The 26519-nt window shown below is 49.7% G+C and overlaps 1 protein-coding gene across 2 annotated transcripts; it reads left to right on the top strand.

Annotated features, from left to right (window-relative positions):
* Positions 1 to 1572: 1572 nt before the first annotated feature.
* LOC130373496 (matrix-remodeling-associated protein 5-like) lies at positions 1573 to 25297 on the top strand. Of its 2 annotated transcripts, XM_056580036.1 has the most exons (13): positions 1573 to 1950; positions 2844 to 3045; positions 3670 to 3799; positions 7430 to 7668; positions 8012 to 8163; positions 10414 to 14513; positions 14869 to 14910; positions 15089 to 15239; positions 17031 to 17166; positions 17727 to 18827; positions 19227 to 19434; positions 19650 to 19886; positions 20676 to 25297. In XM_056580036.1, the coding sequence occupies exons 2-13, from the start codon at positions 2867 to 2869 to the stop codon at positions 22782 to 22784; spliced, it is 8784 nt and encodes a 2927-aa protein (XP_056436011.1). In that variant the 5' UTR covers positions 1573 to 1950; positions 2844 to 2866; the 3' UTR covers positions 22785 to 25297. The 2 variants fall into 2 exon arrangements, with proteins under 2 accessions (XP_056436011.1, XP_056436012.1); XM_056580037.1 differs by lacking the exon at positions 14869 to 14910.
* The last annotated feature ends 1222 nt before the right edge of the window (positions 25298 to 26519 follow it).

Below are 26519 nucleotides of genomic sequence, written 5' to 3'. Positions count from 1 at the left end.
TGTTTTTGTGTGTACATGAGTGCGTTGGTATGTTTGTTTGCGTGTGCCTGTATGCACTTATGGACTTTTCTCTCCATTCATGGTTTGAATTTTATTTATTTATTTTGAATTAGCGTAAAGTTTGCCAACTCCAATTCCTGGCTTGAAACATTTTTTCGTGCCGAAGTACACACAATACATCGAGACTCGCTGACAATACAGTTGGCAGAACAACACAAACAAACAATGATTTTGCAAGCAATGTATTCAGATGGCTGACAAGAATATGTATCTCACGTTTCCTTTAGATCAGCTGGGGGGGAAATGACTGTCTGCAGTAATCTGAAGAGCAGGAGGAAAGGCAGAGGACCAGCAACACAAACACATCATTGTTTCTCTCTGTGTGATGCGGGCCGGGCTGGGACGTGGGTTCCTCGCCAGATTTTCAAAATACTTTCTTTTTGGGGGCATATAATCATGGTATTTTTATTAGGATATAATTAAAGTTGATATACAAGCATACATTGTAGGGGGTGGATACAGCTTTATTTTATTTACTCCCTTCCCAAAGCAGCTCCAACAGCTGGCCTAGATCGGCGACCCCCTGCTAGGAGTGGAGAGCGATGCAAAGCGACTCAAGCACAATATATCAGTTCCACCCACTTTGAAATGAGCCATAGTTAATTAAAATGATTGAGCAATTTACATTTAGCATATTTCATAGATCATTCAGTGAATAGTCAAGTAATTCCTTCAAGATGAAGACCATTGTAGTAGTGGAGAGAGGGAGAGGGGGAGAGGAGAGGGAGAGAGGGTGGGACAGAGAGACAGGCAGCAAGATTGAGAGAGAAAGAGACAGACCGCGTGATAGAGAGAGAGAGAGAGAGAGAGAGAGAGAGAGAGAGAGAGAGAGAGAGAGAGAGAGACAGAGATGAAGAGAGAGAGAGCCACCTCCCAGAGTAACAGTATTTGTGTTAGGACACACACACACACACACACACACACACACACACACACACACACACACACACACACACACACACACACACACACACACACACACACACACACACACACACACACACACACACATGCCAACAAATCGGGGGAGGGGGGGTGGCAGGCCAGTGTTTGCCTGCAGAGACAACAGCTGAAGAGCATCAGTCTATTTGTGTTGCCTCTCATTTGAGTTGAGTCTCTAAAAGGTGGTGTGGTAATTAGCAGGACAGGAGAACCACCCTTAGCACAATCAGAGGATTAAACTCCCTCATTAAATCAGTCCCACACTAACTTGCAAAATACAAACCAACAAGCCCTTGCTCTGCACTTAATATGCTATCTTAATTGTTCCATTGATGCAGGAAGTACGAGGAATAAACCAGAAAACGAATAATTTGGTACTAACGCCATTCTATGTGTTTGTATAGCTATGCACCAGGACGGGGTTTCGGTTGGGGGGCAGTACTTGGTGTTGTTGCATTTCTCCCTTCGCCCCTCCTTGGTCAGACAAACAGCTTTTTTTGGTATTTTGGCGTCACTCTTGAAAGTTCGCTTTAGTCCAGTCCCCTCCCGAAGCGCAAATACCAACACACTTCAGTTTGCGCCAGACGCATCCCCAAACAGTCCGCCGCTCCCTGCGCTCCTCTGCAGAGTGGGACGACCTGCAGCAACGCACCGCCGGGCTGCCGGTGTTCGTGGATCTAACGGAGTTCTTTGAGAATTAATCCACTTGCTTTACTGGACACTTTTGTTTTATTTTAGGGTTTGTATTTAGTTGTTGAATTTTTACGAGTTTATTTGGTTTCCTCGCTTTTCTTGATTGATTTATCCCGGATCTAAAGTTATGGAATAAAAACGCAGATGTATTTTTTTAATGCATATGCTAGAATAAGTAGCCCACATGCAACTTTGATGAGGGGAGAAATCCTGGTGAAAGGAGCAGCCCCACTGGAGCGGGAAGAGACTTTGCAGGTACAGTGCCCTTGTCACCGTTGTGTTGTACCAGTATGTGCATCTAGAACTCTGCTCTGCCACCGTGCTTAAAACTCTCTAACTTTAAGTAGGTTATCTGGCCACAGCTTCCAGTGTGATGGAGCTGGCCTACTTATGGTCGTGCGTGTATATGTCCAGTATAATGCAGAAAACATATCGAGAACGGAGGGATAGAGATTCGGAGAGATAAGAGAGAGAGAGAGAGAGAGAGAGAGAGAGAGAGAGAGAGAGAGAGAGAGAGAGAGAGAGAGAGAGAGAGAGAGAGAGAGAGAGAGAGAGAGAGAGCGAGAGAGAGAGAGAGAGAGAGAGAGTGAGAGAGAGAGAGCGAGAGAGAGAGAGAGAGAGAAGGAGGAGAGAGAGGGAGAGATAATAACGGGGGGCGAGAAGGGGGAAGAGAGAGAGGGAGAGATAGATAACAAGAGAGAGAGAGAGAGAGAGATAGAAAGGGGTGGGGGTGATATGGCTGGCAGAGGGAGAGCTAGTGCTTCAAAGTGTTGGTTTGTTTATCTGGCACTATGAACAGAGGGTGAGGGTGAATGTCGGTTTAATTAGTGGGTGTTAATCTGTAATTTGTTGGCCCGCAAGCTGCCCATGCCGTGTGTAAACACCCGAAAGGCGCTGGGAAGTATCCAGCAGCTGTCATAGAGTTGGTCAGTTTGATGTCTTGATCTCCTTATGTTTTTTTTACATGGTAGCCTAGGTCGTGTCATGCAGTGAGATGAAGACCACATCTTCTGTGATGCTTAGTTGGAAAATGAGATGATTCGTGTTTATTTCTTGTGCACATTCGTCAGCAGCATGGGCAATACAAGGAGAAATTGTGTGGCACGACTCTTCTCACGTGATGCTCTCATGGACCTGTTTCCCAGCAGAGTCCCCCCCAGTGAGCCTGAAGATGCGTGGAAGTAGGCTGGTGATGGTGGCCGTGCTGGTGATGGCGTGCTCCGTCCCAGCCGCCCAGGCCTGTCCCCGGTCCTGCAACTGTTACCAGGCCAACGAGGTCCACTGCACCTTCCGCTCCCTGCTCAGTGTGCCACAAGGCCTGCCTGCTCACACACAGCGCATCAACCTGGGGTAAGGACACACACGCGCACATGGACAGACTCACACATTCACGCATGCACAACCACACACACACACACACACACACACACACACACACACACACACACACACACACACACACACACACACACACACACACACACACACACACACAAATATACACACACACACACATACACACACGCACGCATCCACATACACACAGACACATACACAGACACACACACACACACACACACACACAAGCATGCACATGTACAGACACACACACACACAAGCATGCACACAGACACGCATGCACAGACACACACATGCACGCACACACTTGATGCCGGCACACGCACGCAAGCACACACACACACACACACACACACACACACACACACACACACACACACACACACACACACACACACACACACACACACACACACACACACACACACACACACACACAAACACTCATGCACACACACTGGTGAACACACACACTATCATGCACACGTACACATTCACCTCGACACACTCATGAAAACACACACTCTCATGTACACGCGCACACTTTTTTTATTGTTTGCCATTAGTTAATGATGTCATCAGTCAATGCAATCGTGCTTCTGTTTGCTCTGATAGCTTCAACAGCATCACCAGGATCCCTGAAAACTCATTGGCTGGCCTGAAGAGGGCGGAGCTTCTGATGCTCCATAGCAACGACCTGAATCAGATTCCAGACGGGGTGTTTGGAGACATGAGATCACTACAGGTAGAGGATTAACGGCGGATCATATGCCAGACTTTGTGCGTCATGGCTGGGGATTAAATGCAGTTTCAATGCCGCAGCGTGCAAATCATCATGTATACGTTTTATTACAGCTGCCGCTAATGCACAGGCTGATATGAAATGTATCACCGCTTTCTCTCAATCAAATTCATTATCCAATTTCCAGTTTTGACTGACTTTGTGTAAGCATTTTATGGGTGATCAGCACCACTGCTTCCTGAGGTATTTACAGTAGTCGTACAGGAGGATGGCTGACATGTGTTGGATATTGCTGCAGGGTGCAGGGGATGCTACAGCAACAGGTGTGTGGGCACTCTGTTAGGAACTCCTCACATTCATGACTTAAACGCAGACCAAGATGCGCATTGCGGTCCGATTTGGCAGTGCAAATCAATATTGATTCATATGACAGTTTGCTATCAGCCCTTAAAGGGGAACTATGCAACTTTGGCCACTTCTTCTCTGTTTTCTTGGTTTGCGCTCGCATTGAGCTCCCCCTACAGCTTCGGAGGAGATATTTTACAACACTGTCATAACAACTCCTTGACGACCCTTCTCCATCCACTTCTACGCTAGCCATGTGCATTTGTTTTCAAAGAAGCCGGCGAACGCCTGGAGCCATGTCCAAGGTAGAGGTTCATAAAGAGTAGACAAGGTTATACATTTTCAAAGGGTGTATGTGTTACTATAAACCCATCCTTTTTTATAGTTCATGGGGAGGTGTTATATGCTAGATTAGAATTGTTTTACTTTTGTTGTTGAACAGAACGATCAGGGTAAGGGTGTTGGCCAACATAATGCATGACGATAGCATGAACAATTTGCGCAGCAATCATACATTTATGTATCTGCTCAAGTAGGTTACTTGTGTACGGAATTACAGGAAAATGGATTCAGAGATCGAGACGGTATGCTGTCGCTAGTCCCCGCAGGAGAGTGGTCATAGGCAGATGCTGTGTCTGGAAGATTAGGGACACATTTATGTTTACATGTAAATGCTTGCAAATAAACATTGTAGATAAATATTATTGTATTGTTTTAAAACGTTTCCATTTTTTTAAATAACAGATGGTTGCACTACCTTTCTTTCATTTGTTCAATAATACACACTTTGGTTAAAAAACAATGCTGTTTGCCAACGCTTGTAACTAAGAAAAATACAAAGCAATCTTTTTACAAACATGTTTACACGCGGGGAACTAGACCAAAGCCGGTATAACATTGCTAAATCTATAATGGAGGTTCACGTATCATAACAGTTCTGTTGCCGACGAATATGTGCAAACTAGCAGCATTCTTGCAAGGTACTGCATTATATGGCCAGCCGGAAATATCACAAGGCTATACACTCTTAGAATAATCTGAGGCATTCGAATAGCGGTCTAGTGATCTAAATAAACAAGAACCTGGATCCTGGGTTTTACAGGAAAACAACCATGAAAACTAGGGGTGGGAATCTCTTGGCACCACAAAATTCGATTTGATTCCGATTATGAGGTCAACGATTCGATTCTAAAGTGATTATCGATGCATCTTGATGCAAAATACATTTTCATGTACATTTCCATGCGTGATTTACAAAAATATATATATACAACTGAGTTTGCTACTTAGAGTTTGCTAATCACTTCGTACTTTTGTGATGATCATTAAAGACATAAACAGATGAATTAACTTATCTAATATTTTATTAGAGAGAAAGCTTATGTCACAAATATGACTTTCTATGAACAATGCAATAATCAATGCAGCTTGCATTGATTATTGCAGGTTTCAGTTTTATTGTCTTTCTAATCTTTCTTTTCTATGTCATTAAAAAAAAAGCTGCTCTTGAATTAGAAGGAGTTCTTGTTGTGAGTTTGCGTGCATGCTACACGTAGGCTGAACGCAATCGTGTCAAGACAAATCAGATTGGCCAATACACACTGAGATAAATTAAATCATTTTAAAATTATAAAAATTATCCCTCTGTGGCAAACAGAATGTTGCAGCAGGCGAACAAATTAAAAATGTTTTATTTATTTTTTAAATTCAGATTATTAATTTATCTGCATGGAGAGAGAACCGTTCTAGAGAGAATCGCGATGCATCAAGAATCGATTATTTTTCCCACCCCTAATGAAAATAAACGTGTTTGGTAGCAGGTACGCTAACACCCCAGCAAGCAAGCAAACTAGAAACATACAGGGCTCACAACAAAATGGTCGAGCAAACAAATTTTTACAGAGACATCAACATCAAAAAGCCACAATACAAAGAGGACAAAGTTCACCCAAGGGTACTTACAATTTCAAGAGCAACACAGCCATGGCAAGTCGGCATCCGATTTGAAGTCTTCTTTTTCTTTCAGTTCACGCTATTCCTGAGAAGCTCGCCCAACGTTTACTCGTGTCTGGCCTCTCTGTCGGCCCGTCTCCCTTTTCTCTTCTTCTGTTTCTCTGACATTGTGTTTCTCTGTCTCTTTTTTAGTCGGCTGATCCGTGATGAATGTAACAATCCCTTCCCTACTTGTGTTTATATCGAGCCGGTTCCGTGTTTGTCGGTCTGTAGTGCCGTAAAGCAATTCGGTGCTTCGCAAGACACGAGACTCCTGCGAGAGTGGGCGACGGGTCGCCGGCAGAAACTTGCATATTCCCTTTTTCCGCCAAGATGCGCTAGGGGGAGTCCAAACAGTGACCAATCAACCCATAAAGTGTTATAGAACCATCACAATGTCTCTTAACCTGTTATATTAAGGTAAATTAAGCCAAAAAAGTTGCATAGTTCCCCTTTAATAGAAGAAGAATAATTGTTTTGTTAGCACATTTTCATTCTTCTTTGAAGGCTGGCTGATGGCGACCTTGGGGTCAGAGTTGGCCTATGTAGCCTACCCCTCAGTGCGGAGCCAATGTTTATTCATCTGCATTGAAATGTGCTGATCGGCAGGGTAATTCCACATGTTGACATCCTCACATGCTACATCAGTCACCATACGTCGAATCCTGCGAGCTAAGCTGCTAGCTGAGCTTGCTTGCAGGATTCCTTTGGCACTGTATTGATGTTTTTTACATACTCTGCTGCTTCCATTCCATTTGTTGTTTTCTTAAGATTTCTCCAAGTGTGTTATGTATAAAACGGGTCCTGGGGAGAGATTATCTGGGATAAAAAGATTTTCCAAGGCTGGTTTCAGACTTCAAGAACGTAAATCTGTTGTGAGGATCGGCTTCTGTTTCTCATGATGGAACAGGTCGGAAGAGCTGCTTTTCATTAGGCTCACCGTACGTTGTGTTTACTCATAACTCCTAAATAATCAAACTCTCACATCAGTTGTGATTATGGGAGGTATGTGCTGCCCCCCCCCACCCATCCCCATTCAGATGTTAACTCTGTGTGGACAGCAGATGTGGATGTCAAAACACATTCTTCTATAGAAAATGTCTTCCAAGTCCCATATCCCCTCATCTCCTATACCGTGATGTTCCATGCTCCAGGTTCCAAGACATACAGCTGTAGACTCCCAGGCTCCTGTCCGGGACTCATCCCAGCCTCCTACTCATCTTCTCCTCCTCCTTCTCCTCCTCCTCTTCTTCTCCTCCTCCTCTTCTCCTCCTCCTCCACCTTGTTCTTCTCCAGGTGCTGAAGCTGAGCTACAACAAGCTGGAGGAGATCTCCTCCTCAGCCTTCTCTGGCCTGACTTCCCTGCTGCGCCTGCACTTGGACCACAACCTCCTCCGGCACCTCCATCCGCGGGCTCTGCTGCAGCTGCCCAGCCTGCGGCTGCTCCGCCTGCAGGGCAACCGGCTGCACCAGCTCCATCCCCGCAGCCTGTGCACCCTCTCCCTGCTCAACACATACTACTACTCCACCCTCAGGCAGGTGCCAATCAAATGCCATATGAGATCCTATTGATGGTTGCATTCGTCCATTTTCTTTGGCGTCAGCCACCATTAGCATCGATGGTGAATGCAGATGAATAGTATAATTTCAGTGATGATTATGTTGTTTATTTGCTTCTTTCGTACTCTCCCTCCTCCAATTCACCACCGCTTCACACTCCCCTCACTGCATTTATTTCATTCACAAATTCCTTTTCTTTTCCTTTCCTTTTCTTACGGCCTCCTCCTGCTCCTCCTACTCCCCCTCCTCCTCTTCCTCCTCCTCCTCCCCCTCCTCCTCCATTTCCTCCTGCTCCTCATCCTGTCTCCCCTCTAACAGACATCTAGATCTGTCCAACAACAGCCTGGCCTCTCTCCCTGAACCAGCCCTCTCGATGGCGCCCCTGCTGGACACGCTGGCGCTGTATTCCAACCCCTGGCGATGTGACTGTGCCATGGCCTGGTTCCTTGGCTGGAGTCGCGCTCACCCAGGTGGGATAACGCTCTGGTGGACGTTATGTTTTCTCCTTGGTGTTTTCTTACATGATGCCTTTCCCACGTCCTCCCTGCTGGGCTGGTGGGGCGTGTAGCGGTCCCAGCGTTTCCCAGCAGCCTGCAGGGTTATTACACAGGGCAAGATAGGGTGTCTGGCTGGGCTCGACACCCAGCAGAAAGGGTTTGGGAATCTACCAATCTACACTCTACTAATGTCTCCAGCCCCCCGTACCTGCTCCTCACTGACCTCTGTATTATTATACCGCCTCGTCTCCTTCGGTTTTCGGAGGCAATAGTGCGCACCATTCGAGCAATGTTTTTGTATGGACTTTTTCTCGTTTTGCCATCCAAATTGATATTCTTTATTTTTAAGTTCTTCTTTAATAGGTAATCTGTAATCAGAGTCTCGTTATAAGTCTGGGATTAATCAGACTCATAATGACTAATCTTTTATTATGAGTCTGGGATTAATCGTCGTGAGAATATATTCGTCCGTTATCTTTGGTGTCAGCAACCAATAGCATCGATTAATCGGTGCTAATTCGTTCTTTTGTCTGTTATCCTCTAAAAAAGGTATTAAGTAGACAGTCAGTGTGTGACTCCCGGTGGATATTACGTTTGATCCCCAATGTTTTCTCAAGTAAGATCTTAACAAGTGTTCTCAGAAATGTGTGCACTAGAAATAGTATCAGACTATCATGAAGTGTACCTAAAAATAAGCGCACTTCAATTTGAAGCACGCTTTTTTTTAGGTACACTTAATACTTGAAGCAGGTGGGAGTCAAACACACCAGTTATCCTCTTCACTGGCCATGGCCAGCGACGGACTGGGAAATGGCTCTGGTCTTCTGGAGCCGAGCGTGAGCATACGTTTGACGTATGTTCAAAGCAAACCCAAGGGTTAAGACTTGTATCACAAACCCCCTAACAGATACCCCAGGAAGCCCCATGCCTTTGATCTAAATGCTTATTTCTTAGTTTGTATCTTTCAAATTGGTTCATATTTTAATTTGGTGGAAGTGGAGGGGGGTAAGGGGCATAACACAGATTGCACGAGGCCCTTAATGACGTACTCACACCACTGTCAAATAGTCATATCTTACGTCAATGAAAGGCTATTGACGTGACCAGTATGGTTTAGCTAACGTCTGACCGCAGGGTGGTGGGTGAACCAGGAGGGCTGACCTCCCAGAGCTCAGAGGGCCGACCCCCTGCTGTCTGACGGCAGGGCGTCGGGTGAACCAGGAGGGCTGACCTTCAGGGCTCAGCTGGCCCCTGCTGTGTGCCCGGGGCCCAGTGCTATGCTCGGTCTGCAGGGCCCAGGTCAGGGTCCGGGGCGCTCTGCACGTTCTCCACTGGGCCACGCTTCCTACCGTCCATTATACACCACAAATTAAATACATAGTATTGTCTACTGGCCGGTTCGGCCCAAGGCTTCCAGAGCTCCTGATGGCCAGTCTGTCCCTGGACGACCCATGCCTCTTTGTAGCATAGTGGTTCCAACGGGTCTGTAATGCACCGCCAATCAGAGTGCTTGATGGTCCAGCCCAGGTGCAACCACACATTCTTTGCCCTAACAATGCACATTCCTCTAGTTCTGTTTAAATGTATGCTTCATACCAGACATCAGGAATTTGGGCGCATGATAGAAAGCAGGGAGTTTTTTGTCAGTTACAAAGCACCTGAGTTTGAGATGATAATACCTTTAGCAGCAACCCTCTTGTGGTTAAACATAATCCCCTATTCCCCTCCCCCGGACTCTCTCTCCACTCTCTCTCTCTCTCTCTCTCTCTCTCTCTCTCTCTCTCTCTCTCTCTCTCTCTCTCTCTCTCTCTCTCTCTCTCTCATACACCCTCTGGTTGTCCTTCTCCTCTCTGCTGTGTTGCAGCAGTGAAATCAGCGTGGAATGCGACATAAGTCTCATTGAGATGCGAGTTACACCTGCCGTAACTAATTTGTTGTGACACCTCTGTATTGTGTGTTGATATGTGAATTACTGCTAATGAGTGTCTGTACAAAGTGGAGTGCAAATGTCAACCACATGTACTTACTGTGAGACATGTGACTGATGCATAGTTGATACGCAGAGTAGGTCAGGCTCCACTCATTCATCAAGCCGCTAATGGGAGCTGATACCTATGATGTGCTATAATCCATCACACATAGTTGCTATTAAGGGATGTATATCAAACAGACCTACACAATCGACCCCCTATCTAACTGTGGCTTCTCTTTTATTTCTGTTAGGATTGATGAAATGCCCTGGAGGTCCTCAGTGTCCAGTCTGTGATACGCCAGTTTATCTACAAGGGCGTGGCTTGCTCCGGCAGACCGACCTACCATGCACCTCCCCCAGCATATTCTCATCAGGAAGAGACCCCCCTTCTGCTGGGGACCCTGGGGAGATGAAAGCGTTGGAATCGTTCAGAGAACCTTTAGGCAATGCTTCTTTAGGTCTATCTGACCACCAGGGGAACAGTGTTGATCTGAGCTGCAACGTTACCCACACTCTGCACTCCCCTGACATCCCACCACCAGACCTGTCTCTACCCAGTGCTGCTCCTATCCCTATGGCTCTTTCCCTCTCCCTGGAGTGTGCTGTGGAGAGAGCAGGCTATGAGAGCCTTTGGAGGATCCTGGCGTACTACAGTGAGACTGCAGTACGCCTGGAGCGGGAGATTATGCTCAGCAAACCCCCAGCATTGGCATACCGGTACAGGCAAACAGCTGAGACTGAGGGATACTACTACACCGGAGTCAAGGCTTCACTGAAGACCACACCGCACTGGATGCTACAGCCAGCGGTGAGCCTCCAGCTGAACAGAGCCCAGTCCAGTGAACGGAAGGTCCAGCTTATACTGACCACCAGGATTTCCGTCCAACCTGACCCCATTTATCGGTCCTCATCGTCCTCTTCTTTAGCAGTAGCTGACCCTTTATCTCGTCATCCATGGGCTATGATATTAAGTTCCACAGCTCCCTCAGCATATGCAGCCGTAGCCGGCAGTAGAGTAGAGATGTCCTGCCCTCTGGTGAGCTCTGGGAACTTCACAGTACACTGGATTCTCCCGGATGGGTCCAAACTGGTCTCCCCTTACCGTAGTACTGATGATAGGGTCAGCGTATCAGATTCCGGTATACTTTTACACAGAACAGAGTCTTCAGATGCTGGCCTGTACTACTGTGTGGCCCAGGCAGGCAGTGACATGGACGTTTTACCCCTACGGCTCGCTGTGGAGGAGTCTTCGATTGCAGCCACTGGGGAACAAATCGGGCCCTCTGTCACAGGGCAGGTAGGGGAGTTTGTCACTCTTCTGTGTAATGCCTCTGGTTCGCCCACTCCTCATATCAGGTGGCTGCTACCGGATGGAAATACAGTCCGGCACGGCACCACCGTACCAGGCGGAGCGAGCGTACAGTCAAATGGTAGTCTATCCCTGGCACAAGCTTCTCTAAAGGACGACGGCAGTTACCGCTGCATGGCAGTCAACCAATACGGCGCTGACTCCCTCTCCATGCGGCTGGACATTAGCGCACAAGCCGGACCGTTCAGGTCCTCTTTCCACAGAGGACCCCAGTCAGCTTCCGGCCGCTCGACTAGGATACGAGCCCCGTTGCTACGGGATACTGTTGTGGAAGATGGATCAGGGGATAATGGCGAGGAAGAGAACCCTAAGGTTCCCGTTATTAATAGGAGGCGGCCCCAGTATCCCCTCAACCGGCGCTTGCCGAGCGGTCATCCCAGAAGACGGGGGCCAATAAGGGGTGGGAAACCCCTGAGGGAAGGCGGGCCGCCGTCTCAGAGCCAACCCGGAAGAAACCGTTTTGACAGCAGACAGAGAGTCAGTGCAACCAAACAGAGGATCGACCCTAAGAAGTGGGCCGACCTATTGGCTAAGATACGCCAAAGGACCACCCTTAATAGCACAACTCCGCCAACTGAAGTGGAAGAGCTTAGTCTCGAACCTGTAGACAAGGAAACCAACACATTGACGAGCAGGGTTGATGGAGAGGGCACTACCGCCAGTAAAAGGGAGGAGGTTTCAAGTGACATTGACAGAGTTGTGGGTGAGAGAGGGAATAATAGAGACCGACAGCAAGGTGAAGTAGAAACCGAAGGATCAGCTTTTGAGGATGTCAGTCTTCAGGAAGAAGGCCTACAGCCCATTGACCACATTATTACACAAACCCTGACAAACACCGAGATTAGAACCAACACTCTGGCTAACACGGAGACGGAGAGTGGGACGGAGCGGAACGCGCTGTCGGAAACACAAGCGAGCAACGACAGAGAGAACAAGGCTGACACACAGACACAGTCAATACCTAAAACAGAAGCGCCGACAGCCCAAGTCACATCAAAACAAATCTCCATCACAAACGAAATAGATTTAAAAAAGCCGGATCCCAGTCCAACAAGGTTTCAAAACAAACATCATCGAGTAAATCCAGTTCCCAACACGCGGCCAGAGAGCCCCTTGGACACACGCAGACGGACCAGCCAGCGCAGGAGACCATTCACCCGGTTCAGAGTGCGACCTAAGACCCCACCCCGACCTCTTCCTGACCCCACCAGCCCGGGGTCGCAAGCTGTCACCCTCGACACTCGCTCCAACCAAATGTCTTCTTCTGCCCCCCCGACCCCCTTTGCAGTCAAAGAGACCCACGGCTTGGACCGCATCGGGTCTGACAGCTCTCTCTCAAACAGCCTGGATGTGGATCCACCGTCTCCCACTCTGTTTGACTCTTTATCCCTCTCCCTTTCGGCCTCTCCATCCCCGTCTTACTCACCGCCTCGCTCTCCACCCCCCCAGACAGAGGAGGAGGAGGAGGTGTGGGAGGAGGCAGACGAGGAGAGGGGTTCACCTACTGGGAAGCCCTCGGACACACTGACTCTCTCCACCGCTCTCCCGGACCTGACACAGTACGATCGTTTACCCCCGCCGCTAGCACCAGATATCTCCCTCGCCGGGGAGATACAGACAGACGTACAAGCACAGGGACAGCCGCCCTCAGGCCCACACACTGACGGGGTCGTACCGCAGCACCCCGAAGAGATGGAGGAGCATCAGCCTTTCCCAAGCACCTTCGCCTCCCGAGTCACTTCCTCCCCACCCCCCCAGTATGTGGTCCCCAGTACTACCAAGATTACCACCGCTGCTACCACCACGAGTGCAAAAATGACACGTATTACATCAACCACTTCTGTTACAAGTATTCCGGCTGCTGTCAGTGAGTCCACTCTCTCTGCTATTTCAAGTATTAAACAGGGAGCTCCAATCCACTGGGCCAACTCACCCACCAGCACCACCACCTCCACAACTACAACAGCTAGAACCACCACATCCCCTGTTACTGAAGATACCACTGCTGTCTTCATTCCCTTAAGAACTGCATCTGTGACCAGCAAAACTACTGCTGTCGTTACAACAGCCTCCACCACCCCCTTCACCACAGTGACCGTTCAGACCCCTGCTAGCTCCACCACGTTCACCATGCCTAACCACTCGAGTATACCTCAAACCAGCATCAGCCCTGGTACCAGAGAACACTCCAGAGAGAGGCCAGGCCCAGGGCTAGTTGTTCCCAGAGAGAGGCCAAGCCAAGGGCCTGTTGATCCCAGAGAGAGGCAAAGCCCAGGGCTAGTGGATCCCAGAGAGAGGCCAAGCCCAGGGCTAGTGGATCCCAGAGAGAGGCCAAGACCAGGGCTAGTTGATCCGAGAGAGAGGCAAAGCCCAGGGCTAGTGGATTCCAGAGAGAGGCCAAGCCCAGGGCTAGTGGATCCCAGAGAGAGGCCAAGCCCAGGGCTAGTGGATCCCAGAGAGAGGACAAGCCCAGGGCTAGTGGATCCCAGAGAGGGGCCAAGCCCAGGGCTAGCTGATCCCAGAGAGAGGCCAAGCCCAGGGCTAGTTGATCCCGTTGAGAGGCCAAGCCCAGGGCTAGTTGATCCCAGAGAGAGGCAAAGCCCAGGGCTAGTGGATCCCAGAGAGGGGCCAAGCCCAGGGGTAGTTGATCCCAGAGAGAGGCCAAGCCCAGGGCCTGTTGATCCCAGCGAGAGGCCAAGCCCAGAGCTAGTGGATCCCAGAGAGAGGCCAAGCCCAGGGCTAGTGGATCCCAGAGAGAGGCCAAGTACAGGGCTAGTGGATCTCAGAGAGAGGCCAAGTCCCGGGCTAGTGGATCCCAGAGAGAGGCCAAGTACAGGGCTAGTGGATCCCAGAGAGAGGCCAGTTCCAAGCCATATCAGACCTGGACCGGACTGGAAGAGTCCTTCGGTGAACTCTATTCCGGACTCCCACAGCACCAGGGCCATTCTCCCAGCCTCGCCTATCCTGCCAGCATCACCTGTGGTGAGTTAAGTTCTCTCCGTGGGTACTGACTCGTTTTATACGTCTATTGTGTGTTGTCAGCAATACGTCATCTTTACGACACCACTGGGATGCGTGGGATTCGCTGGGCGTTGGGTCCTGTAACTGTTGCCATTTTCTGGCAAATAATTTTTATTGAGAAAAAAAACATTGTTTTCTGTAAATGACCTGCTGCTAAATCTCTGCAGATGTTTCAGGGACATCATCGTGAATTAATTTAGATGGGGTAAAAACGGGAGAAATAGAAACCATGTGTTCCATAATCAACAACATAATCCACTTGGGGGGGTTCTAATCCTAAAGGATTAAAGATAATTGGTCATTAATCCTTTTCCAGAGTTCTGCAGGAAACCCAATCCTGCCATTAGCTCCACCGCAGGTACGTCAACACAGACCCATCATGTCGTTCTAGTCCACTTGATCATAGCATACCACTGTTTTGGAAAAGCACGGGCTGACATTTGATACAAATCGATAAAACATTGAACACTGGGAAATAAAAATACACAATTCATAATTTGTAATGCAAGACGAATATAGCTGGTGTCTTTGTTCAGCTCCCCAAGGTCTCGGTGGAGAGGTCCAAGCCCAGGATCTCTGACCCCCACATCCGGAGCGCCTCCGTCCCGGCCGGCAGCGTGGCCAGGCTGGACTGTGAGGCCCAGGGAGAGCCGGCTCCAACCGTCACCTGGACCAAGGTGTCTACAGGTATGACCCACACACAAACACACACAAAAGCACACATGCAGGCACGCAAGCACACATACACGCACGCACACTCAACAACACACAAAAACACACGCAGGCGAACACGCACGCACACACAAACAAACACACAATTGCACACATACACACTAATGCAGACACACACACACTGACAAAGACTAACATCTTCAAGACACTTCTGACAGCAAAATATTTTATTGAAATTTAGAGCATGATCATGGGAAGACACAGGCAGCAAAGTTAGCAAGTAAAGATTGAATGAGACAAAGGGTGAACATGATTCTTAGAGGGAAACTGTCACATTGTGGATAGTTAATACAAAGGAAACAAAGCTGAGGGGCAGTGACCATTGTGTAGAGTTTAGAATTGGCCATGGCTGAAGTCAGCCAGGGTGGGAGGGATCAAGTTAATTTGCGATCAACTACGGGTGAAGTGGACATGTCTGCAAGGCCGTAAGACAATTAAAGGAATACAAAACAAAGAAGTCAGTCAATTGGCCTCAGTATCAGACTAATGCTGTAATCCATTTGGATGGTATGCCGGTACGTGCAAGTCGTAAGTTGCAAATCTCCCAACTTTCTTGCGGCATTTGCGGAGGCACGCCTTTTGATGGTAGTAGCTTTCCCGTTTCTCATTGGCTAGTCATTGTTATTGTTGCTACATTAGCCTCTTTAGCAAACCAGCTTGAAAACAAACAACACAACTTTACATTGTATTGCACTCACAGCAAGAACGTGCAATGAATAAATTGGTGTCTGGCAAAAGTAGCAATGTAATCAAGTGTGTAAGAGCATTTAAAATCTACATTAAAATGACCATCATACAAATACAAAGAAAATAAATCTCTTTACGGGCGCAGCCATTTTTGTTGACAAGTAGTACGGTCGGCCTCATTGAACTCGCACTACTTTCAAAGCGACGAGATACTACGACAAAAAGGGGGCGTGCCTCAGTGAAATGCAGCAAGAAAGCTGGGAGATTTGCAACTTACGACTTGCACGTACCGACCTACCATCCAAATAGATTACAACATTAGTGGCCACAGTGGAAATGCAAAATGCAAACTATCTCATTCCCTTTCAATTAGAGAGAGGAAGGGAGAAATCTCTAGCTCCAAGGAGAATATGAATTCCAAATTCCTTTTCAATTGACTAGTAATTATATAAACAAAGTATGTTTAATTTGTATATAATTTTATATTTAATTTACGATTAATATTACAACTCATATGTACAAAGGCATAAACAAACACACACACATGCAAGCACACACGCAAGTACAAACACAAACACACACCCACACACACACACCAATGATAATTGTGTTGCATGAAATATTTTTCTCTAGCTAAGCCTTCTTAATTGGGTGAACGTACTAAAAAGCCTGAGAGGTGGACTTACACTTTCACTTGGTTTCGCCATTAAAATGGCTGCTGGTGATGTCTGAAGTGCTTCATTTAAATAACAGTGCCAAAGCAACTTAACACCCACTTACACCCAACATTACACACTCACATTCGCACAATGGGGTTTTCTTCAGCGGACGTGATGGAAAATGAGAGTGAAAGGCAAAGCCTTGGAAGCATTACACGTTACACCGCGTTACACCGGCTACGATGACTTCAGCTTCCTCTGGCGACCCTCCCCCCTCCTCCCTCGCTCCCGCTGTCTCCTCTTACACATCTTGTCTTCGTCTCTCTCCCGCCCTCCCTTAGAGACCGTTCCCCTCCCTCCCCCCTCTCCAACCCTGTAATAGCTCTGTTCCTGTCCTCAGGGGCGGTGATGTCAGCCCAGGCCAGAGCCCAGCGCTTCCAGGTGCTGCCCAACGGAACCTTTGTCATCCACGACGTCGGGCTGCAGGACCGGGGGACGTACATGTGCAGCGCTCACTCTTTCCTCGGTCGGGACAGGTGAGAGAATGATCATATGTCTAGGGTCATATGTAAATGGTGAATGGACTGCATTTACACAGTGCTTTTCTAACCAGTGGCATATCAAAGCATTTTACAATATTGCCAAACATTCACTCATTCACACATTCATACACAGACGGAGATGTCAGCCATGCAAGGCGACAGCCAGCTCGTCAGGAGCAGGCAGGGTGAGGCGTCCCGCTCAGGGATACCTCAACACACTAGGAGGAGCCTGGGATCTAAATAGCAACCTTCCGGTTACCTTCTGAGCCACATGCCGCCATATACAGTATGCCATACATATGTCTATGTTCATATGCCTATGTGAGAGATTGGTCACTACGGATATTCACACTTTGCTATGAATCACGGTAACCTTCCTATCACGATGCTTCATGTTGAAGCAGAGCTTTGGATTGATTCAGCTCAGCTGTTGGATGTTGGATGGGAAGTATTTTGCCTAGGGACATTTAGGTGATGTAGACATGTGCAACGGTTATGATTTGGGTACAATATTATTGATTTAGTATACTCTTATCATAATTTCCTCGTGAAAGGATGCTCACAAATCTGGAGGTGTGGTCCCGCCCCCCTCGGATGAAGCTTGCCAATTACAGAGAGGCTACCATCCACCAGGGCGGGGATCTGTCTCTGGACTGCCAGGCCGACGCTGTCCCCGCCCCGCTGCTCTCCTGGGTCCTGCCTGACCGCTCTGCGCTCACCGCCAACTCCACCCACCCTCGGATGACCCTGCATCCCAACGGGACGTTGCACCTCCGGGAGGCCGCGGCCCAGGACCGGGGCGTGTACCGCTGCGTGGCGTCCAACCTGGCGGGCGCGGCCAGCGGCTCTGTGCGTCTGCACGTGTCCTCGCTGCCCCCGGCCATCCTCCAGCCCCGCGAGGAGCTGCTGGTGCTGGGCCGCGGCACGCCGCTGTACGCCCACTGCTCGGCCCGCGGCGCCCCACCCCCCACACTGCGCTGGCGGACCCCGGACGGGACCAGGGTCCGGCCCTCCCAGTTCCTCCATGGCAACCTCTTCGTGCTGCCCAACGGCACGCTGCACGTGCGCAGGCTGGGCCCGGCCGACGTGGGCGGATACGAGTGCACGGCCAGCAACGCGGTGGGCGTGGCCAGGAGGACGGTGAGCGTGAGGCTGCGAGGGGACGCCGCCCCCTCCCTCCCCCCCGAGGCGCCTCGGGACAGAGGCCAAACCTCCCTACTACTCCCTCCCCTCTCGCCTCCCTCCTCTGACCGCGGCCCCCCCACCTCGCCACAGCCACCTCCCAAGATCAACAGCGCAGCCGCCGCTCTGCCCCCCACCTCCTCCCTGGACGCAGGCCGATCCCAACCCTCCTCCTCCCAGCTGTCCGAACCACCCCTGCCCCCATCCCACCGCAGAGGCTCCCTGCCACTCGGCAAAACAGAGGCCGTGCCCTCCTTCTCCGCAGGGGACCGGAGCAGAGATTCTTCTGCCCCTACCCACTCGTCGGCGCCCGTGTCTCCGCTGAGGAAGGCCCACATCGTGGACACCTCCCCCTCCGCCACCGCTGTCCATTATGGGGGTTACCTGCAGCTCCACTGCTCAGTGTCTGGTAACCCGACCCCGTCTATCATCTGGAGGACTCCTGCCCGCAAGCTTGTCGACGAGCACTTCAGGTAAAGGGTTAGGGTGTGTGTGTTTGTGTGTGTGTGTGTGTGTGTGTGTGTGTGTGTGTGTGTTTGTGTTTGTGTGTGTGTGTGCGTGTGAAAAGACTGCCTCTGTTGGGTGTGTGTGAGAGCGTGTGGTTAGAAGGTGGATAAATCAAAAAATTAATGGAATGTGTGTGTGTGTGTGTGTGTGTGTGTGTGTGTGTGTGTGTGTGTGTGTGTGTGTGTGTGTGTGTGTGTGTGTGTGTGTGTGTGTGTGTGTGTGTGTGTGTGCGAAGAGTGTAAGTGTTTATGTTTACAGCTCGTATGGTTGTGTGTGAGGGAGTGTGCGTAGAAGGTTAGGTGGATAAATCTGAAATTGAATGCAATGTGTGTGTGTGTGTTTGTGTGTGTGTTTGTCCTTGACAGCTCTGACAGGCGTATGAAGGTCCATCCCAACGGCACTCTGCTGGTCCTGGTCGTGACGGAGAAGGATGCAGGTGACTACCTCTGTATCGCCCGCAACAAGGTCGCCGACGACTACCGCCTCCTCCGCGTCACCGTGTCCACAAAGCCCGCCAAAATAGACCCCAAGCAGTCGGCCAATAAGATGGTGCCATTCGGTGGATCACTCAAAGTGAGTGGGATTTGAAGGGGGCTTGATATATTTACTAAATCTATTCATTCATATTTTATTCATTACACAATTTTCACTGAAATGATATTCAGATGAATCCATAGAATGAAAAGTGGTATTCTGTTGCACTCAAGCTCACAAGACTGTTGGTGCCATGGTGATTAATCAACCAGCTTACGAGGCTACACAGAGATTATAACCATGTGGCTCCCCAGGTGGACTGCCTGGCGTCGGGACAGCCCGACCCAGCCGTGAGCTGGAGCCTGCCCGACGGCACCATGGTGAACAGCGTGCTGCAGGGGGAGGAGCCAGGACCAGGCCGGCCGCACGGTGAGCCACTGCGGCTCACCGTGTTTGGTAATGGGACGCTGCTGGTGCCGGTGATGGGGGTGACAGAGGAGGGGGAGTACACCTGCTACGCTAAGAACAACGGAGGCCAAGACACCATGAAGGTAGTCTGCATGTTCATAAATCTTATATGATCGTAATCTATGCCATTTTATCACCGTTTCTATATAGGGGTTAGGGTGAGGAGAAAACAGGTGTTAAATCCTGTGTTTTTGCCAGCCTTTGCTTGCCTTACAGTTTGTGAACGTCGTGCTCCGAACACAGTTGCCATTGTTTTCATGATGTCAAATGGCCTGATGGCAGCGAGGTGTGTGTGGGTGTGAGGAGCTCGGTCCGGGCAGCGTTGGAGGGCGTCCGAGAGAAGGTTTAGCTTCTTTGACACTTACAGGTTTAAAGCCATAGTGTGTGGCGCATTTCATATAAAATACCGCTCTTTATTACGCTCATACTTAACGGTACTAAAAACGTACCTGTTTATCTTTTTTGATCTCATACTATTTGAATTCCTGCTGAATCAGTGACTCAACTCTGATATTTAGAGGAAACACATCATTTTTCACTTACCTATCGTTAAACAGAATAGCAGCTTACCGTTCTAGAGCTTTAGAGCTACATTTTGTTTTTCTTCCATGTCACAAGCATTCAGTTTTCTTCGAGCAGAGTTCCAGAACAAAAATATCTAGATATAGCTCTAAAACGATCAAGATGTCCTGTTTTATTTATTTTAAAGAACTCACTGTTCACAAAGAGTTGAGTGAAACCACTCAATATATCTCCTTTGGAGACGGTTATTTCCAAAAAGGTCTCCTTTGGTTTTAATGTATATCTTTTGAAGAATGAACATCAATATGAAGGTACAAGCTCCTGATTGTTTGTCGTACAATCTAAACCAGGTCAAGGTCCAGGTCATGAGGGACTCCGCACCCAGCTTCTCCGACGCCCCCGGCCGCCATGTCACCAGGGTGCGCCCGGGGGCCACCGCCGTGCTGCGCTGCCTGGTCAAAGGAGACCCCGTTCCGACTGTCACATGGTTCTCCCCCAACCACCGTGTGATCCCGCGGAGCCTGGGATCCCGCTCCTTCTCGGAACGTGTGGTGGTGGTCTCCGACGGGACCCTGGAGGTCCGCACTGCTCAGCGGGGCGACGCTGGGAACTACACCTGCCGAGCGCGCAACGCGGCCGGGGAGAGGAGCCGGATGGTGAGCCTGGAGCTGGAGGAGCTCTACTACACCCCCAACGCCAGGGGGATCCCGAACGTCTTGGGGACGCCCAATGGCCGGGGCACCCACTGGCAGGGCAGCAGCGATGTAAACCCAGCCGGCGGTACCGGCAGCAGCAGGCCGCATGGGGACATCCATCAGTATGCTCCCACCCACGGAGCCGCTAGCCGCTTGGCTAGCAGCGGTGGAGTCAGCAGTCAGTCTAACAGTAGAGTCTTCAGCAGTCCACCCACCTCTGACATTCAACTAGCAAACACTGGCTCCAAACCACCCAGTCCGTCGGGCGACAGTGTTGGAGTGCAGGACCGGGGATCCACAGCAGGGCTGGGCCACAGGCTCAACACTGTGGGCGGGAATAACAACATAGCGATCAGACAAGGAATAGCCGGAACACAGCGGAACCAAGGGCCTGTTACAGTGAACAGCGGCCTGGCGGCGGTTGGAGGTAGCGATGGCTGGGCGGCCCGCAGCAGTCATAATGAGGTGGCGAGCGCGCGACTCGTTAATAAGACAGGCTTACTGCCTGCCCACACTGGCTCACAGCCTGCTTACACTGGCTGGCTCCGGGGAGGGGCTACTAGCTTTAGCAGCAGGAGCCAGGCTACCAGTGGCGGTACCTCCAGCCCCAGCCACGCCACACACACGGTGAGCGGGGTCTCCTCTGTGCAGCACCGAGCGGGGAGGGGCCAGACAGTGCTGCTGCCCTGCCCATCCCACGGCTCCCCGCCCCCCCGGCTGTACTGGCTGCTCCCGGGGAACGGCGTGCTCCCGGCGCCCTACTATGGCAGCCGGCTCACCGTGCACCGTAACGGCTCCCTGGAGCTGCGAGGCCTCCGGCCCAGCGACGCCGGGAAGCTGGTCTGTGTGGTGCAGGGGGGCGGGGGGGAGACCAGGGTCCAGGTGGAGCTGTCCGTGTCCGACCCCGGGGGGCCCGGGGGGGAGCTGACCCTGCAGAGGGAGCCGGCGGTGGTTCTATCGGTGTCCCCCCACTCCGGAGACCTCCCGCGCGCCTCTCCGGGATCGGTCCGCTCCCTTCATCCCACCCCTCTGTTGCCTAAGGCGCTCCGGCCGGGGGGCCCCGTCGGGGGGACGTCCCCACAAGGAGGCTTGTTCCTGCCCTCCCTCCCTCGGCCTGCTGCTCCCGTACTGGTCCCAGCAGCGCCAGTCGCAGACAGACAAACGCCCGTTGTGAGCATCAGAACGGCCTCGTTGGTGAGCATCATCAACGGGGAGGACCTCCGCCTGTCCTGCCATGCAGTGCCCGGCGCTGGGGGCATCCAGGGGTCATTCTCCTGGACCCTGCCCAGGGGTGAGGTGCTGTCCCAGGGGCAGAGCACCGGCTCTGGCCGCTACATGGTGCTTCCCGACGGAACGCTCCAGGTCCAGCAGGCGACGGTGTTCGACCGCGGGAGCTACACCTGCCGCTCCACCCCTAACGGCTCCGCCACGGCCGCCGCTGTCACGACGCCCGTGATTGTGATCGCCTACCCTCCGCGCGTCATCAAGGGCCCCCAGCCAGTCACCTACACCCGGTTTGGCGTGGCTATCGAGCTACCCTGTCTCACCATAGCAACGCCCCGGGCCGCGCTGACCTGGGAGACGCCGGACTTGACGCAGCTGAGGGTGACAGGCCAGGCTCGTATCTATGGCAACCGTTTCCTCAGCGCCCAGGGCTCGCTGGTCATCCAGAACCCGACCAGTCGAGACACGGGCTTCTACCGATGCACCGCCAAGAATGTGATGGGAGCCGACTCCAAGGCCACCTACCTGCATGTGGTTTAGCGCTGACGTGATGGGAGCCGACTCCAAGGCCAGCTACCTGCATGTGGTTCAGCGCTGACATGACACGTGCACACTGAGACCGACACTGGGACATGCCTGCACGACTGAAACTCCGAGAACGTATGAGGCCAGCAACGCATCATACATGAAGTCTGCATCGAATAGAAGCAGAAGCATTTCTGCTCACACAGAGAGAGAGGAGAGACGGAGAGAGAGAGAGAGAGAGAGAGAGAGAGAGAGAGAGAGAGAGAGAGAGAGAGAGAGAGAGAGAGAGAGAGAGAGAGAGAGAAATGGAGAGAAATGGAGAGAAATCTCAGCTGCTTCTCTTTCTACCTGCCAGATTCCTCTATTCCCTGAAGAGTCATCTCTTCTGCCCAAATGAACTGCAAAACTCTGTGCCGTTCATGCTGTTAAACCCGCTTCAATTACTGATGTACTATTAATATATAGGTCTTTGTATTTTGTTGATGTGTGCCTTTTTGAATCTGTTGTTTTGAACAGGTTTTGTATTAGAGTTGCCTCTCTCAGGTAAACAGGGGGAGGGTATTTGTTTTTATTTTTACAGGGAGATACATTTCAGATGGTTCCACGTGAATAGGGTCTGCAGACTGCTGTACCTTCTGTATGTTATCTGGATCCACACACTGTCATTATAAAGCCAGTAAAATGTAAACTCTGAGGATCAAACCCAGGGCCAAGTAGGACATTAGTTTGGTGTGGTGCGGTACTAAATATCACAGGGATGATTCCATTGGCCAACCGGAATGGCTAATTGTGATTGAGGGTATCTATTGCAATTGCAATAGATACACATTTACTCTGAGCAAATCTGTACCATGCAATATTTCATGAAGCAGAATATGTTGTTACCGTTGTGTTGTGTTATAGCGGTCCAATACATCAGAACATCCCCCATGTCTTATTTTCTACAGTGTAATCTCCCACTCAACACAAAGCATTTCCCACTCTTCTCTCTTGGTACTGCCTATTGATTTTGCAGGGTTTTGCTTTGTTTCCAAATTAATTAAATGGTGCAGTTCACATCAGATATTACTTTCATAGAGAAACGTAGGACATAACTCCTGCATCAAATGATACTCAGCTCACCGTCACCCTGTCTGGACGTGGTAATACTATTACAAAAAACAAATATCACACATGCATTAATAATTCTTCAAATCACTAATGTTACACGTGGTTAACTTCGCTAACCCAATTTAGAAAAGGATTCTGCTCCATAGACATGAAATAATGATATAAAACAAGTAACCCATTTAGACAAGAAGTTTGCGTAATTACATGTCAGAATAGGACAGTACCTCCAGAATAACTTCTGGCGCGCTCTTCCTGTGACCCAGTTCACAGTTACTTTGAAGCCAGTGTGTGCCCCGGTCTCCAGTCCTTTACGTTGCAGTGTCAGACCTCCCTGTCTCCCTCTATATATAGAGCAGGCTGTTCCCATCAACACAAACACACTGCTCCAACTCTGCTCACACACACAAGCACACACACACAAACAAACACATACACACACACACACACACACACACACACACACACACACACACACACACACACACACACACACACACACACACACACACACACACACACACACACACACACACACACACACACACATATACACAGACAAACACACATATACAAACATACACACACAAAAACGCATGCATACATACACACACACACACACACACACACACACACACACACACACACACACACACACACACACACACACACACACACACACACACACACACACACACACACACACACACACACACACACACACACACACACACACACAGACACACACACACACACACACATGCACATATACACACACAAATGCACACACACATACAAATACATGCACACATACACAGACACATACACACACACAAAAGCACACACAGTGCCCCACCACGGCCCTGTGAAGAGTTTATATTGATAGGGATTATGTGTAAATTATACTGAAGCTGGGTAAATATGCGTGCGATACCAAAACCTGGAATAATCCAGTTTAATAATCATGAAGCGCATACCAGGTCTTGTATCCATAACCCTGTTTCCTCTGTTGTTTTAAGTTATTTGTCTTTGAAAGACTGAGTAAGACAGGGAGGCTGTGGTGTTTCCACCGTGGGGGGCCAGGGGACACCACACTGCCACCTGCACTTGTTTGCTTTCCTTTTATCAACTGCTTCTCTTTTTAAAATAAAATAACAAAAACGATCTGGATGAAGGCATTTGATTGTTTAATGATGCAGACAGATGTGTGTGCGAGTGTGTACCTACAAATGTATGCACACACTCGCTAAAATACAGAGCTGAAGGAACGTGATGGGAAGAGCATATGTGGGGAAATGGATCTGGGATGTGTGCTGGTGTGTCTAGAATCACAGAGACACACAGAGACACAGAGACAGACAGAGAGAGACAGATGCAGACAGAGAGAGACAGATACAGACAGAGACACAGCGACACAGAGACGGATACAGACAGAGAGAGAGAGACAGACAGAGGTACAGAGACAGATACAGACAGAGAGACATATACAGACAGAGAGAGAGAGACAGATACAGAGAGACAGAGTGAGAGGGAGACAGAGAGGGAGATAAAGAGAGAGAAAGGGAGTAAGAGAGAGGGCGTTGGTTTATTATGGGAACAGAACGCCGTTATCCTCAACCTCAGCTGTCATACCAGGAAACAGGGTCTTGGCTACAAAATCGACACATGGTGATGACATCTTGTCCCCCTCCCTGTGAAATGTATTTGAATGGCGATGGTGATGATGTCAGCGGTACCAACATGGCAACTGCACGCTCAATCGACACATGGTGATGACATCATGTCCCCCTCCCTGTGAAATGTATTTGAATGGCGATGAAGTGGTACCAACATGGCAACTGCACGCTCAATGCTTTCTTTTGTCAAACCTGGTGAAAAGCAGAGGTTTCATCGAGAGCGACTGGGAGTCCTATCAGATGCTTGTCATTGAGGAGCATTTCGCTCCAGAAGGCCTGCAGACAGGCTGCAGGCAATGCAGATACTTAATATCCAGCCTGGCCTCTGCTTGTTTAAATGGTTAGTTACAGGTTCAGTGGGTGCCATTTAGGAGCTATTTTTGGAGTGTCGTTTGTTAGAAATGTCGTAGCTATTTGTCAGCAGTAAGTGAGTGAAATGTGCTGTGAGGAAATCTGTTTTGGTTTATCACCAGACCTCCCGGAACATTTCTCACAAACCTGGGCATCCCTTTCCTGATTTGTTTGTGGAATCCATTTCTCCTGTCAATCAAAGTTGAGTGAAACGCAACACTTTGCAACGGCAGAGAAACGGCAGGAGGGAAGAAGCTGAGAGGAGGGCTTTGTTTGAAATCCTGCCTTCTTCTGCTCTTCTATGCTCCCTCTCTTTCTTACCCTCAAACTGGACTGTTGTGGACAAGGAAGATGCGGGTGTCCCGGGGGTCAAACCCATAAGCAGGGCATTATTAGACCCCCAGTACTAACCAACAGGCTGACCCGTCTGTTTGTGACTTGGATCAATTAAAAACAAATAGAAAATCTATTACCAAAGAAAATGAGAAGGTTATCGTTGGTGAAGAGTAGTGTTGATCGTCTCATTTGCCTTCACAGAGGAGTGTGAGAATGAGCCTCCCGACTCACTTCCACTTCGGGACGTAGCGGTTTAGGACGCAATGAAGGTCTTTGAGTA

This window comes from Gadus chalcogrammus, chromosome 20 (genome assembly GCF_026213295.1).
Source record: "Gadus chalcogrammus isolate NIFS_2021 chromosome 20, NIFS_Gcha_1.0, whole genome shotgun sequence".
NCBI classification, from domain to species: Eukaryota; Metazoa; Chordata; class Actinopteri; order Gadiformes; family Gadidae; genus Gadus; species Gadus chalcogrammus.
Note: the sequence above shows the minus strand (reverse complement) of the source record. Positions and strands in the feature narration are given on the sequence as shown.

Bases quoted from the DNA above. Each gene is read 5' to 3' on its own strand.
- LOC130373496 (XM_056580036.1), top strand. From the start codon at position 2,867: ATGCGTGGAAGTAGGCTGGTGATGGTGGCCGTGCTGGTGATGGCGTGC. The intron at 8,164-10,413 runs GTGGGATAACGC...TATTTCTGTTAG, and splicing joins CTGGAGTCGCGCTCACCCAG to GATTGATGAAATGCCCTGGA. The intron at 14,911-15,088 runs GTACGTCAACAC...GTCTTTGTTCAG, and splicing joins TGCCATTAGCTCCACCGCAG to CTCCCCAAGGTCTCGGTGGA.